Source organism: Cyprinus carpio, chromosome A6 (assembly GCF_018340385.1).
Source record: "Cyprinus carpio isolate SPL01 chromosome A6, ASM1834038v1, whole genome shotgun sequence".
Classification (NCBI taxonomy): domain Eukaryota; kingdom Metazoa; phylum Chordata; class Actinopteri; order Cypriniformes; family Cyprinidae; genus Cyprinus; species Cyprinus carpio.
The window spans coordinates 20,536,848-20,553,161 of NC_056577.1; the positions used below are offsets into that span (position 1 = coordinate 20,536,848).

General features: G+C 36.8%; 1 protein-coding gene across 1 annotated transcript in view; it reads right to left on the reverse strand.

The window, feature by feature from the left end:
* The window catches only part of ror1 (receptor tyrosine kinase-like orphan receptor 1), a 107,339-nt gene that overhangs the window by 25,140 nt on the left and 65,885 nt on the right, over positions 1–16,314 (reverse strand). The window contains exons 2-3 of the mRNA XM_042758369.1: positions 7,582–7,653; positions 1,444–1,731 (exon numbers count right to left, since the gene is read on the reverse strand). Coding sequence (XP_042614303.1) covers positions 1,444–1,731; positions 7,582–7,653 — 360 coding nt within the window. The remainder of the gene's footprint in view (positions 1–1,443; positions 1,732–7,581; positions 7,654–16,314) is intronic.

The window sequence follows — 16,314 nt, forward strand, 5'->3', positions numbered from 1 at the left end:
CAGGCGAAAATTTATGTGGGTTCTGTCAGGACAACTATCGTCAAAGATGATTGACAATTAGCATACAGTTTGGATTGGCGGTACAGCTATGCTCTGGGCAATGACTTCCTGCGCATCCATGCAGCCTAGCATGGATAAGAGCAGGGAGAGCAGTGATAACCCCCACAGGGTAAACAGAACAGAACCAACATAAATGCATTTGCAGATATCATTAATGTTCAATAATTTAATGTACACATTTTTAGAAATTAGTCTGATTCAAAGGGGAATCAGAAGGCTGAATCCTGACTGGATGAGAGGAGCTGGGGATGGAGGAGGGTAATTAGCTACTGAGCCAACACGAAGCCGCTAATAAACTGAAGGAGCTTCTATATGGAATGCTGTGATAGGTGTCATATCCCTTTTACTAGATGTGGATCAGCTGAGAGTCAGCTGATGCGAGCTTGACTGATGTAACTTGCCAGAACTAACACTACGCTCGAGTTGTGTACTACTAGGAAATCTCTTAAAATCGTATTAGTTTCTCCTAGATAACAAAGACATTATTTTAATGGAATATGATCCCCCCCCCCCCCCCCCCCCCCGAATTATACTGCTACTTAGATGCTTCTACAAAGAAAGACTAATTTTATTTTATATAATCAGCTATTTCTGTTCATACAACTAAAGTCAATGGGGTCCTTAACAATACCAACAAAAAACACCAGGTGTGTACAAAATCTCATACTGAGTAGGTACAATGCATGTAGTATGAATGAAATTTGTAGATATTACATCCTTCGGCTTTGTTATGTGACTCACGGCCTCATGAGATAGTAAAGTGTCCATTGGATGCACACTTCGGAATCTATATCTACTGTTTATGTTATGAATACAAGAAATTTGGAAATGCTACTCATTTCTCATACTATTTATCACCTACTATATAGTAATCAGACTCAGATATTTTCCAAAATATGCTCTTTTATGTCCCACAGAAGAAAGAAAGTCATACAGGTTTGTAATGACATAAAGTGATTAAATGGTAATAATCTGCATTCCTGGGTGAACTATCTTTCCCTTTAAGGCTGGTTAATAGCACCAGCAACAGGGTTAACACAATCAAGCAAATGTTGGAATTTGGTTTGCTGGCATTTGTTGCATTTGTTTTTCCAAAGTAATTTTAGGAGGAACATTTGAGACAAAGTCGATACTAAAAAAAAACAAAACAAAAAAAACAATATATATATATAGTTTTTTTTAAGTATCGACTTTGTCTCAGATGTTTCTCCTAAAATTACTATATATATATAACTGAAAAAACCCTAATGTTTCCTCAGCTAGCAAAGACGATCTTCTGAGATGGGATGTGTTGAACACAGACCTAGATTTTTTCTGCAATATGTCAGTCAGTCACCTTATTATGAATTCATCAAGATATTGTTAAATTCCAAAAACACTCACCAAACTTGACAAACAGGATTCCTGTGGTAGATACTGTGTCATAGGTGTTGGTAGCCACACACTGAAAGTAGCCGGTGTCTGTGGTGTCCAGGTTTCGGATTCTTAGGCGGGAGCCGTACGAAGTGGGCTTGTAAGAGACACGCCGCGGTTCCTGGACCACAGGGGCATCATTTTTAAGCCAGCGGACTGTGGGTGGTGGATTCCCTGAAACGTGGCAATGTAACTCAGCTGTCTGTCCGAGGGAGGTAGTGATGTTATTCATTGGAGCATCCAGCCTGAGAAAGTGATCTGAAAGGACAAGACAGAAAAGTTATTGAAAACGTAGATTGTAGCTAACTCACTCAAATTACCCAAAGGGACTAGTGTTGAAAAAAGTCAACATTAAGAGGGGGAGCAATAAAGACAGAACTAATCCTTTAAACCACCATTATATGACATGCAGTAAGTCAAAGGTTTTTTTTTTTTTTTGAGAGGGTTTTCTTAGTGTTTGAGTGTATTTTTAACTACATATGAGCATACGATGTGCAACAAACCTCTAAGCTGCCAGTTAGGAATTCTTTACATGATATATAGAGGTTGCCACTAGGTGGTAAATCATTAGTTTGTCTCATCAGGGTGGATATCACCAGAGGGGACGGCAAAACCTCTTGAAGCTTCTGGAAACTTCTGTCTCTAGAAAATCTGTCTTGCCAGGCCTACAGCTAACTTTGATAAGAGGCCAGCAAAAACATGACAACCCCCAATATTTCATAAGTGGTGGGAGGGAAATAAAAGTGTTTGCAGTGAACTCAGCAGATCTGACCCATTCTGGTCTGACTAAGGCCATAGAGGGGAACGTATGAGGTAGCACTTCAAATCTATGGGAAAGTTACACAGATGGTATGCTGAAACACTTTGTGGTGAAGGACCTCAACCAGAATTGGTGTTAGAGTGGATATACAATGGTATGTGTGTGTGCTTGTGAAAACAAAGCGATCTTATCAGTATTAGTAACGTGTGGTTTTAGCACGAATCCATTTTTGTACGTTTGAATAGACACTGAAACATACAGTCAAAAAGACTGTGAAAGAAATTTAAATAAAAAGTGTATACTTAGTGTACAAATTCCTATGAATACTAATGAGATCATCTTGGCAAAAACCAGACAGTCAAAGTTGTTACATACAAATAATTTTAACCTCTGTAGAGTTCCCTGGGATTTCCTGTGGATACATATGATCGGTTTGGCAGACATGCTCTGACAGGCTCTTGATGGCATCCTGACAAGCCCTACTGGTGCAGCCAAGAAGCAAAGAGTGAAAGTAAACTTTTCCTCTCACTCAGCACGAATTTACTATGAGCATATCATACATGCAGTCCAACATTCTGTCAATACTTACTCATGATTAAAAAGAGTCTAATAGACTAGGCCATTGTGCAGTGACTGTAATTACTACAACAAAATAAATGAATTAATAAAAATATATAAATAAATAATACAGTGCAAAAATGGGGTTCCAAACGTAAAAATACCTTTTTTTCCATAGAAAAAACGATTTAAAATTATAATAAATATTTCAAGAAAGGTATATTTCATTAATAGTCATAGTGAATCGTTTTTATATCGTACTGCTGTTTCTGATTCAATTGTGCCATTCACTTTTTTTTTTCATAAGATGAGCTGTTCATTCCTCCATTAAAGACATAGCATAATTATTTTCAATTTTTGTCTTTTTTGGTAATGGCCATGAAGAAATTCATTGGAGAAAAATATTTCCAAAGCCACGCCCACCTAAAAAGTTCTGTTCTGTTGTACATTATACAACTATACAACTTGAAAACTGTCTTTGAATCCATGAGGTACATGATATGATAAATCAGAATTGTAAAACTATGAAATACATTCCATGAGTGTGGTCCCCCAGGGTTACAGGCAGGGTAAGCAGCCGCAGGGTCTACAGCTGTGCAGGTACATCCACAATAATAGTCCTGCTGTGGAGGGGGTTTACAGTATCTCCTACCATTCACCTTTCTGAAAACCCAGTGCTGTCTGAACTACACCTGACAGCAGAGTTCAGAAAACTACATTTAGGGTTACCAGGAACCTCTTGGTAGTTTTGAGCAGGATTTTGTTGACCACAACATCAACAGGAATATGAGGATTGGATCTAAAAAAAAAAAAGCTGTCTTAAAAAAATAAAAAATTAATATTGACTCTATACTTAATCTGAAATACATTAGTCCAGGGGTTTTCAAACTGGAGTCTTTAAGTGTCCAAAGAAAAATAACAAAACCGGCCCAAAATGTTGTTATTAAAAATTATATTCTGTTAAATATATTCTGTTACACACACACACACACACACACACACACACACACACACACACACACACACACACACACACACACACACACACACACACACACACACACACAATATTCTGCTTTCTAAAAAAACTGGTTCATGATGATATTAACTGTTTTTTAATTGTCAATTTTTAATTTGGTTAATTTCTGAGCCTTATTTTTTCAGCAAATGTGTTTTTTTTTTTTACAATAATAATTTCAAAGTTTAAATTTATTTTTACAATAATTTAGAACAATAATTTAATTTTAATTTAGTAATTATTTAATTTTGCATTATTAAGCACAACAATAATAATATTAGAGACAATTTTGCAAACAACCTTTTTTCTGTATAATATCAATATATTTCACACACATTACCTTTAAAAACAGCTGCATTAAAGTGTGTTGAAAAGCAAGTCACTGCAAATTCACACCACAAAATATATTAATCATGCAGATTTTTGGGGCCTCAGTCATTTCTTAATGTCCCACTCACAACATATGAAACCACAGTGAGATACCTGAGGTCTGGGTGACAAATGACTAATATACACACCATCCAACTATTACTCCACTCCTTTTTCCCTTTCTTTCATCCGTCCTCTTGTCCATTCACACCTCCTCCCTTTTCTTTTCCCTCCTCTCTTTCTACCGCCTCCTTGCTCTCGTTCCAGACATGTCTGGTCTGAGGACGGCTGGAGGAAAAGATACCTTCCTTCCCCTAGCGGATCTTTCTTTATCTCACCATCTTAATTTCCTCCATCCAAACATCAGCTGTCTTGCAGTGCAAAAATATACATTTTTGTCTCTCCAAAAAATGGAACCAAATGAAGAATACAACCACAGGGCGATCAGTTCTGACCCATAATGCATCTGACTGACAAGTCTAATCTTTGGGGCATTTCCACATTCCTTCTAATAATGTAAGGATGCAGTGAATGGTTATGAACTTCAGCCAGAAGGAATCAACCACAAACAAAACCAACACATACATGTAATTCAGTTGTTTATTTATCATTGTTCAGCAGATGATTTGAAGAAGTAATTTGACCATTTAAGATTAGCGGGCTCAAGACAATGGCATCTTTTATTGGCAGTGTGGATGTGTGTGAACAGTAGGCTCTTTGTTTACTGTGCTGATAGTTATTGGAGGGGAGTGTCAGGGAAATGGATGTTCGAGTCTATCATTCCATTTCGGAGCCACTGAGACAATTAGGAAGGAATGTATATTCTTTCTTGGATGTTGAATCCATATTAAGTGAATGCAACAAAATGCAAACATTTATCACTTAAAATGTAGTAGATACTTATTCAAAGCATTAGATAACTAGACGCCATGATGCTAGAGCTTTACAGGAGATTGCCAAGGTGTAGCTATGTGGTTGCTAAGGTGTTCTGTGTGGTATTTGTCATGTTGTTCTGCAGTTGCTATGATATTTTTACCTTTCATAAAAATGCATGTCTTAAAAACTGACATCTAAATTGTAAAGCCTCTGTAAAACATAAATATTAGTCTTAATATTAGCCCACATTTTTTTAAATGGAGCAGTTTGTTGAACCTTTAGACAAAGTATAAAAAAACTCTAAGAAAATGTTTCCATGTGTTTTGAAATAATAATGACTATATAAAAGTGATTTTTAAATTTACTTCATAAAAATCATTTAGATTTTAGATATGTTCCTCTTATGGAACATTTGACAAAGGTACTATATATATTATTACGAGCCAATGAACCACATTTAAAGGGTTAGTTCAGCCAAATATTAAAATTATGTCATTAATGACTCACCCTCATGTCGTTCCAAACCCGTAAGACCTCCGTTCATCTTCGGAACACAGTTTAAGATATTTTAGATTTAGTTCCGAGAGCTTTCAGTCCCTCCATTGAGAATGTATGTACGTATACTGTCCACGTCCAGAAAGGTAATAAAAACATCATCAAAGTAGTCCATGTGACATCAGAGGGTCCCGTTAGAATATATTGAAGCATCGAAAATACATTTCGGTCCAAAAATAACAAAAATTATGACTTTATTCCGCTTTTTCTTCTCTTCCGGGTCTGTTGTGAATGCGACTGCTGTGACTGTTGACGTACGACGCTGCTGACGTGTTATCTTTGTTATTGGGCGCACCAGAAAACACGTCAGCAGCGCCGTACGTCAACAGTCACAGCAGTCGCGTTCACAACAGACCCGGAAGAGAAGAAAAAGCGGAATAAAGTCGTAATTTTTGTTATTTTTGGAACAAAATGTATTTTCGATGCTTCAATAAATTCCAACTGACCCTCTGATGTCACATGGACTACTTTGATGATGTTTTTATTACCTTTCTGGACGTGGACAGTATACCGTACATACATTTTCAATGGAGGGACAGAAAGCTCTAGGACTAAATCTAAAATATCTTAAACTGTGTTCTGAAGATGAATGGAGGTCTTACGGGTTTGGAACGACATGAATTTGATTAACAAATGACATAATTTTAATATTTGGGTGAACTAACCCTTTAATGCCATTAAGCTCCATTTTTTTTAGATTTTAGAAATCCATGTATTAAATATGATATGGTAGGCTTTAAATGTTAAAGTGCTAATTATATAAAAAAAGGCAATCCCTCGGGTACAGCATGTCATAAACAGCATGTTTGAGATAAAATATGAGACATATTATATTTGAAGACAAAAAAACTATGAATAATAAATGTAAAGTTGTGTATAATAATATATATATATATATATATATATAAAGTATATATATATATATATATGATTGTATTGAGTGTATTTGAGATACATAAAATGGTATTTTACTTCAAACATTTGTAATTTACATAAAATTATATAATTGGAGAATTATAATGGCTTAAAGAAAAAAGAAAAAAGACATGAAAATAATTGGAAAATTCTCATTTGGGACATGCATATACACTAAATTGCTAGCAGACAAATCAGATAAACTAGTGAGAGTGTAAAGTAAGTTTTCAAAGCGTTTATTTTCTAGCTTACTTTCTCATATACAAAAAAAAAAAAGGTATACATCTAGCAGACAGGAATAAATATGAGATCTTTTGTTTCTTTAAACCTTTTCTGTTTTCTGACCTAAAACATAAGTCAATTGCTGGTCAAAAGGAAAAGTCTCAAAGTCAGAGGAAAGTTCTTGTGTTGACAGCTGTATTCAAACGCCAGGCAACAAATCTGAATTAGGAGAATTTGAAGAAATCATTTAGCGGACATAATGACTCCAATTCTCTTATTACTTTAATTACTACTGAGTTTTGTTCAAGACAGGAAGAACAATTAAATGATATGACAAATAAAAGAATGACAGAAAAGGCAGAGGACAGAGTGCTTATATTATGTATTTGTATGTATAATATTATGTATTTGTAGGTATTTGTGCATGTGCATTCATGACAGAAAGAAATTAAATGGAGTTACTTTATGATGGCACTGTGAAATCTTATGGAAAATACATTATTACTTGAATTCTCCAGACTTTTGTTCCAACTTGCATCTAAAATGACAGCACAGACACAACAGATCTAGGTTTACCATGACCATGGAAACCCCCAAATGAGCACGCACTGTCCCAGACTGAGGAATTAGGATGACTTAAGACACATAACAAGCCTCTTTCAAAATGCTGCCATCCTAGAGCTCACATGTTCCAGCTAGAAATGCTGTCTGCTTTGGCAATCAAAACTAACATTCATCTCCAGACAAAACATCCAGCAATCGCTGCCGATCTGTCACATTACTGTAGTCCTAATGGCATCCCTGAGTGGCCTAGCAGAGCTGGGTTAAAACTCACCTCTTTCAGTGCCACTGGACATGTTCCAACTGGAGGCGGCCACCACGTTTGGGTCTGAAGGAATCTCTGCCCCTGTAGATACAAAGCCAGAACAGAAAATCAAAGAGAGGCACATTTCAGACACATTGTGTTATCATGGTACAGAGAATGTAATAGATGGCTATACAAAGGTACTTTAAAACATATGCATGTACTACTGTATTTAAATTGATTCAGCATATTTAAAATAAATAGGCTACTATAGTAATACCATTGCTATATATGTAAGAATAATTCTAAAACAAATACATAAAACCTATGCGTTTGCTAAGGTGCTCTGAGTAATATTTAATGTATTGTTCTGCAGTTGCTATGATATTTTGACATTTCAAAAAATACATGTCATGAAAACTAATTTCTAAATTAACCCTGTGAAACCTCACATGTAAAATATTAATCAGATTTTTTTTTTTTTTTTAATGGAGCAGTTTATTGAACAGGTAGCCATGTAATAAGCGAGATAATATACAGTGAGCCAGTCATTATTGCAAAATAAACCTTTTCAGGATGATATAAGACAATTCTGCCTTGCATAGGGGCCCTTTTGACTCTGTTTATTTTGTCAAAGTGTACATAGTTCCCTATTGAATTTAGATTTTAAGACATGAAGTACAGTTTTTAAGGTTAACTGACAAAACGTTTTACATTACGGATAGTAATCTGATAGTATCTATGTATATAAGCTGATTCTAACATTTTATTTTTTTGTTAAAAACATTTTGTCATTTTCGGTTCAGTATTTCGGTCTCAATTCACTTTTGTGAAAATTATAAAACATACAGCAAGAATGTGAAATTAAAGAGACAGTCATGTTGCTATTAGTGCTCTGTGTGTTCAGGAGCGTGCAGGTAAAACTGCCTCTAATATAAGAAGATTACAGGCTTGTTACTGTACAAAGGACATTTTATTATAGTGTAGCAGTACAATATGGGCAAGTGTTGACAGGTTCAGAGTTAGTGATGCTCATCTTACAATGGCCCCCTTTGAGTCAGATCAGGGATATTTTCATCATTTTACTACAGAACACAATAAACAATGGACTGGGGCAGTACAGGAGTCCGATAAAAGGTGTAAGGTGCAAGGTGCTCCATGAATGTACAGAATTAGTTCATTTCTCTCCCTTTTTTTAACGTATGTATGCTTACCCAGAGATGGTATAAAAAGGAGAAAGACAAAATTAATGATTGGAAAATCAATGGAAAAATCCCAACACTGTAACTGTATGTACGTGTAGACATTTACAATCACCATATTGCTAAAGACATGATCTGATTTAGTCTTACTCTTTCTAGAGCGCATAAGCTTGACTTGTCTATGCAGATTTACGTGATTTTAGCTAAAGAATCTGAAGACCTTGATCAGCTGGTTCAGGTCTGTTTAATTAGGGTTGGACCTAAACTGTACAGTGGCCCTCCAGGACCATGTCTGAACAGCCCCGACATAAATATATGATAGCAATTTTGTCAATTTATTTTATAATGATAATGACACATTACAGTAAAAGTTTAGCAAACAGTTTTTCCTTTCAATGTTATGTTTATTAACTTTTGCTGTACTTTAAAGAAGTACATTTATTTTGTTGACTAACATAGTCAACAAAATAAGTGTACTTCTTTAAAATACAGATCTAAAATGAACTTTAAATTGTGCTTAGAGCCAGTCAAAAAAGTTTAATCTCTCTTTAAATGCCCTTTTATTTCATTAATATAAAATTATATGCAGGTTTTAAAAAATGCTCTTGTAAGATTAAGAGTATTTTTAAAACAAAATGATTAAGTGCACTTCTTTTTTTCACAAGGGTACAAAATATCTGTCAGTTACCAAGACGGCTGCAAAGTGAAACAGCTTGCTGTAATAAACAATGTGATTAGTTTTTCAAGATGGCTGGGTAACACCCTTTATTTTAAGGTCTCCTTGTTACAAGTTACATGTACTTACTATTATAATAACAATTACTTATGCATAATTATATGCAAGTAACCCTTTGCCAAACCCTAATCCTAACCCTAACCATATAGTAAGTACAGTACATGTAATTAATTAATATTACTCAGTATTTAAATGTATAATTACAAAGACTCTAACAAGGACACTTTAAAATAAAGTGTAACTGATGGCTGCTGTGTAAACTGACTGACCTGCTTTAAAAAAGCCATTTGGTGTGATTGATAGCATAATCTCAAGTAAACACTAAAACAGTGCACAAACACTCTTATAACCTTGAAAACAAAGACTTCAGTCAACATGACTACCAAAGCTGTGTGTGCATTTGCGTCTGTGCATGTGTGCATCCATATGTTAAGTAGAGTTCTGGTAATGTATCACACAGACTCCCTGCTGACTGGGCTCACATTGGAGGATAAATCTCCAGTGTGCTGACAGGCTCAGAGCTCTGCTGGAACTACAGTGTTGGGGGGGGGGGGGGGGGGGGGGGGGGGGGGGGGGGGGGGGGGGGGGGGGGGGGGGGGTGGGGGGGGGGGGGGGGGGGGGGGGGATGGGGTATTCACTTTTTGTACCTAGTTCCATGAATGCCAAAAACAGAAAGGTGTGCTTCCATTCGGGGATGATCATTCAGAAATATTACACAAATAAAAATATTTACTGCTCTTTTACAGCCTCGCTGGTCTCTCCACAATGCCTTTTCCAAAAAGTAGGCTTACTTGTGGAAGGAAATCCCAGAATGCATAGTAACATGATTTATTTTTTCAACAAAAACAAACAAAAAAATTTAACAAAAAATGTAATTTTCAACTTAATTAATTTGAAATTAAATTTAATTTAAATGTATATAAATAAACTTACATTTCTTATAATACAAAACATAGCAATAACCAGTATAATTAAAAAAATGTTCAGCATACTTTAAAGATCTGCAAAATTAATAACTTATTACTTTACCTAATATTTGCATGTTGTTTATTTTTATGCTTATTAGTGTATAACACAATTAGATGAACAACATGCTAATGGCAAACTTTTTCTGCTAAAGTTGCTTTCTGTGTAGTGCGCTCCTAATCATTCGCTTATGATGTTCCATGATGGATACGATGCTGTCTTAGAAGGCAGCTGCACATGTAGGCAACGAAGAAGTACCCTAGGTTTTATTTTAACAGAGCTCTAGTGGTGGTGTGGAATAAATACACAAATCTCACAGCTAGAGAGTGAAAGTGTGGAGAAAGAGATAGACAAGCGTCAAAGTGTGAACACAGAGATGTTATTACGTTAACTGGTTGTTAATTTAATGTTTAAATAGGCCTGGTGTTAGAAAACATGCCACTTTAATGAGCTGCTGATATACACACACACCTGTTAGAGCCAATGAACTGTCTTGTGTGACACACACAAACCACCACATGCTACCGTTGCTGGGGTAAAGACCAGCAGCTGCAGGGGGAAGGGGGTTTAATGCCCCTTCCACGATGACACTGACTGCAAATGCGAATTACACTCATTAGTGATGTATCTATGACAGCTCACCTCATCTGCTCATTACATTATGACCATTACTCATTATAGCATGACCTGTCACTTACATCTGAGTCAAGTGTGGCCCCAAATTAGGATCATCTAAATATATTTTACCCGTTTTTTTTTTTTTTTTTTTTTTTTTTTTTTTTTAAATGACAGCCCTATTTGTGATATATTTAAACTGGTGCGACACAGGTCAGCTGAATATATCAAAACTGATGAAATGCAGTTAGTCCACATCTGCAAGTTACCCATCATTAGCTAATCATGAAATATTAGGCAAATTTCAGTGTAATTTGGAGATTACCTTTCTAATGTTGCCAAACAACAAAGAAAGCTTTAATTGGGAATATTTGTTAATTATGACCTTAAAAGGCAATACACCTGAAAAATCAAGCTAGAATGCACAGGAAAGCCTCTGGTACAGCATTCACAATAAGTATGTATCTGAAAGCACATAATGGTTGTAGGTTTCAGTCTGGTTTCTGTGTTATGTGTTCTCTTCACTTATTGTGGCCTAATGACTCAATGAGAGTTTGACTCCTAACCCTAAGTTTGTGGGTTCGAGTCTCGGGCTGGCAATACCACGACTGAGGTGCCCTTGAGCAAGGCACCGAACCCCGAACTGCTCCCCGGGCGCTGCAGCATAAATGGCTGCCCACTGCTCTGGGTGTGTGTTTACGGTATGTGTGTTCACTGCTGTGTGTGTGCACTTTGGATGGGTTAAATGCAGAGCACGAATTCTGAGTATGGGTCACCATACTTGACTGTATGTCACATCACTTTCACTTTTTCACTTTTTCCACTTTTTGTCACTTTCACTTATTGTATAATAAGTGTATATTGTATAGTGTATATTGTATATCTGTATATAATATAAACACAGATGAAGATCTTGATTTTCACTATTCTTCACTATTTTACATATATATGACTATTCTTAAAATATGCTAAAGCGAAATTAAATAAAAGGCAAAAAGGTACGCACGTTTTAAAATCTAGTTTTATCCAAGAATGCTCACAAGGAGAGACTTATCGACATATTGTCTTCTTATTCAAAGCAGGGACCCAACCAAGTTATACTATAGTCATGTTATACTATAATTACTCTGTCAATTTTCTGTCATTATATTTTTGAAGAATGCAATAAACTGAGCTGTATCCCAAGTACTGTATCCCATAAAATACCATTAAATAGTGGCAAATTATTATCAACTTAAAACAGAAGTCAACATGATAAATAGATAGATGGATGGATGGATGGATGGATAGACAGACAGACAGACAGACAGACAGACAGATAGATAGATAGATAGATAGATAGATAGATAGATAGAAACAGTCAGACAGACAGATAGACAGACAGATAGATAGATAGATAGATAGATAGATAGATAGATAGATAGATAGATAGATAGATAGATAGATAGATAGATAGATAGATAGATAGATAGAGATTCTTGGCATATATTTTCTAAACAAAGCAACAAAAAGGCACTATTGACGTCAAGTAAAAGAAAGTCTTTAAGTCTAATAAATAATGCAGTCATAATTACTCTGTCATTATCTAATTGTAAGGTCCCCTTCAATCAATTAAATAAAAACAGCTGGCTGAGTCTTTATAGAGAGTTGCTGGATCTTCCTGGGTTCCAACAATTGCCTGTCGACCTTAATAAATTATTAGCATAATTACATCGGCACTTGGATGTGAATGGAAAATGTGAAGCTAGCTGGGCCAGAGACAATAAAGCTTTTTAATGACAGGGATAATGTGAGGGAAAAGCCCATGCTGATGATTCCATCCATAAGCTTTTGTGTGTTTGGAGGTGGGCGCTGAACCTGGCCCAAATGCTGAGGTTTGTCTTGGCTAGGTGTTTCCTTTACTGTCACAACCTTTGAGAAGAGTAAACCTCCTGTCTGAGTGAAAGAGAGATGGAGAAGATCCATGGTAGAGGAACATGGCTGTTTCACCTTCTCAGGTGTCACCTGATCCATAAATTAAAGGATCAACAAGACTCCACCTGAATAACTACACCGAGTGCACTAAGGGGAACAGGAACCAAGCTACCCCCAAATCCTCCACCACCTAACCCACCGTCCTGTCTCAGGAAGCCGAGCTGTAACGTGATAACTCTGTTCAGGCTCCAGGGACCCAGATGGCCTGGTACAGACCAGGTGTAGACAGGCTGGAGACTGGGCAATGAACCAGGGTGAGCGCTGGCCATGGACACTGTAATACAAGGAACTTTCCCATTAGCACAACAAACACCAGAGCAGAACACAGCCTCTGATGCAGCTGAAAGGTAATCTCTCCTCCGGTTAGCCCTCCTTAGCAAGACAACAGCCAGGCCCACCCCTGGGCGGCCCTCCTGGGAGCTAAAGGGAATGAGCTAACATTAGCCCCAGGGTGAAAGTACTTAGCTGGAAACAATGGACATCAGCTCTAAAGAGCATTTTTGTGAAATAGTCCTCGTAAGAGATTTTTTGTCACAGCAAAATTTAGTATACGTTGCTAGGAAGAATTAGTACAATGGAGTTTATAACATATATAACATATATAATATATGAAAAACAGTATAGCGAACAATACAGCACAGTATTATTGCGTACACAGCTTCATTAAGCCATCTTGAAAGAGTTCAAACTTTTGTAAATTGTCCTTCATTTCATATGTAACAATGTAATGTCAGATTAACACTAGTAAATCACGTAAGGAAAAACAATTTACCTAATCTTTTTTACAAGTCATTTTTATGTGGGATGATCCTTATTTATTTATTTATTTTCTGTCATGTTGGTATTATATCTGATTCCTCTCTATACCCACTATATTTTATATATTTATTAATGAGTACTAATTTCTTGGAAAACTAAACAAAACTTACTGACCCCAAATTTTTGAACAGCAGTGTGTGTATGTATGTACTCACCCTTTAACTATTTTCCATTTACATAGCTTTTTTGTTACTAGCTTCATTTTCCAATGAGTTGCTTGGCTGCAGTTTAACTACTTTAAATTATCAGCAGCTTATAGCATTTTTCATTAGTAGCTTGTAGTGTAGCCAACTACTTTTTCAGGAGTAGCTTGGCTGTAGTTGAACTACTCTAAATTATGAGTAGCTTGTAGCTTGGCAAGCTACAGTTTCAAAGCTGCTTCCCCAGCGCAGGCTAATGTGTTGCTGAAACAGCAGAGCAGCACACAGGCTGATGGGTATTATATCAGGACATCCCATGCAATCAAGATCAACAGGGAGAGATTAGCATATTCCTGAAAGGACCCAAACCACTTCAAAGCCGGTGCATCGTTTACCTACGGTCTAATTTCAGGGGCCCAGAGTGATGTTTGGTCAGACATGCAACACGTCACAAACGTGATATTACTCTACCTTTTAATGATTCGTGTAAACACACAATGCAATCTCTGGGCATATCGGGTCACTCTGAGATTTCACAGGAGCATTTTGGAATGTGCTCTTCTGGTTACCACCTACTGTAGAGGTCATTTGTTTTCTGCTGACAACCAGGAGAAAGCGATCTCCCTGTGCCAGACTGACAACATGCTGAAATCCTCCACTTGCGTGAAACAGACTCCACTTGCATTATCAGAATTTGGATACAAGCACGATCTCAGGTGAAGAGAGAAAGACACGTACTGTGTGATTGGCAACAGCACTGCGAGTGCCTGTCAGTATTCCAAAGGTCCCATATGAAACTCACATAGATTTTCACTAAAGCAACTCCGCAACCTCAGCCTGAGGAGCGTTTGGGACGGATAAGAACCGAGATGCCCCGGTTAATGTGGGACAATTTAGAATGTCATTGCAGATTAAACATCACGGGAGGCCCGGGGTTTGATCCAAATCCTCATGATCAGAATTTCTAAATGCTTTCTGCAGTCTTTCCGTAAGCTTGATAGAAATAGGGAGAGTGTAATGAACAAATCAAGCTAGTTGGATGTAGGTTGTGGAACATCTTAATCCGTTTAAAAGCAATGATTGTCTTCTGCCTAAGGGATGATTGCAGAAAATGACACTGACAAGAGAAAGTGTTTGAGGACTACCAGTGATGCTGCAGAGCTGTCCATCATCCAAGCTCTTCACATCCAGGACTCAAGCCCCCATGCTGCACCTGGTGCTACTCAACTACTCCATACTGAACTCTAGATCCTTAAACCACACTGATGAGAGTTTATATTAAGATATTATCTGTAAGAATTCACATTCAAAATATCTACTTTTATGTGGTGGGATATTTGCAATTTATACTGTATGTAGTTTCCATAAACAATGATTTTAATAGGCTAATTTTGAATGGACATCAATGGAGAAAATTGCTTTTTGCCACCAGAATGTTTTAGTGCTATGCTAAGCTAGCAGGCTAAGTATTAGTTTGCCAATTGAACAAACTAAGGGAAAATGTATGTCAATAACACAAAATAAAAATAAAAATCATAAACATTTTCATGATTAAGAAGAAATACACCTTTAAGAGATGTTCTAACATTTCTAACCAGGCACTGAAAAGATTATTCATAAAAAGCTACCTCTGCTGAAAGAGAAGGCCTACACATTTTAAATGTGCATATGTGCTTAAAAAAAAAAAAAACATTTACAACAAAAAAGCACACAGATGGCCTCAAAGCTAGCAGATGTGGACTACATGCCACAACACTGCAATTTTCAGGGCCCACCATTCATAAAGCCCACAAATCTGACCTCAAAAGAGGTGTAATACCCTAAATATGAGAGTTATAGATGAGATAATCCATTTACTAGGCCAAGAAAACCCACAATCGAATAAAAATCAATCGCTTGGGTCTATTTCTTTAGTATACAGGTGTTTCCATGTGCTTGTAACTCCTTTTCCAAAGGGTTACTTCCTTGCTTTTATGCAAAAGTTAATCTCCCTGATTTATGGTAAATCTTGCAGCTGGGAAATGGGAGACAAGTATGACAGATAAGTCATGGGCGATGTGTTACGCTATCAGCACCAGACACTATTCGCATGGAAACGTAGGAATGTGTCCGCAGAAGCTGTTAGTTCCCAGAACTGCTGCATTGATACATATCCATAAAAACACTACTGGGAAACTAATCACATAAAACACTCGGACATTGATCAATACAAGCCATTTGTCTTTAAACGTGATCCATTGATGGCCGCACCGCACTATTCACAAGTCTGCCCAGACAGAATGGAAAACATCTGTGGGCTTAAGAGCCTCTC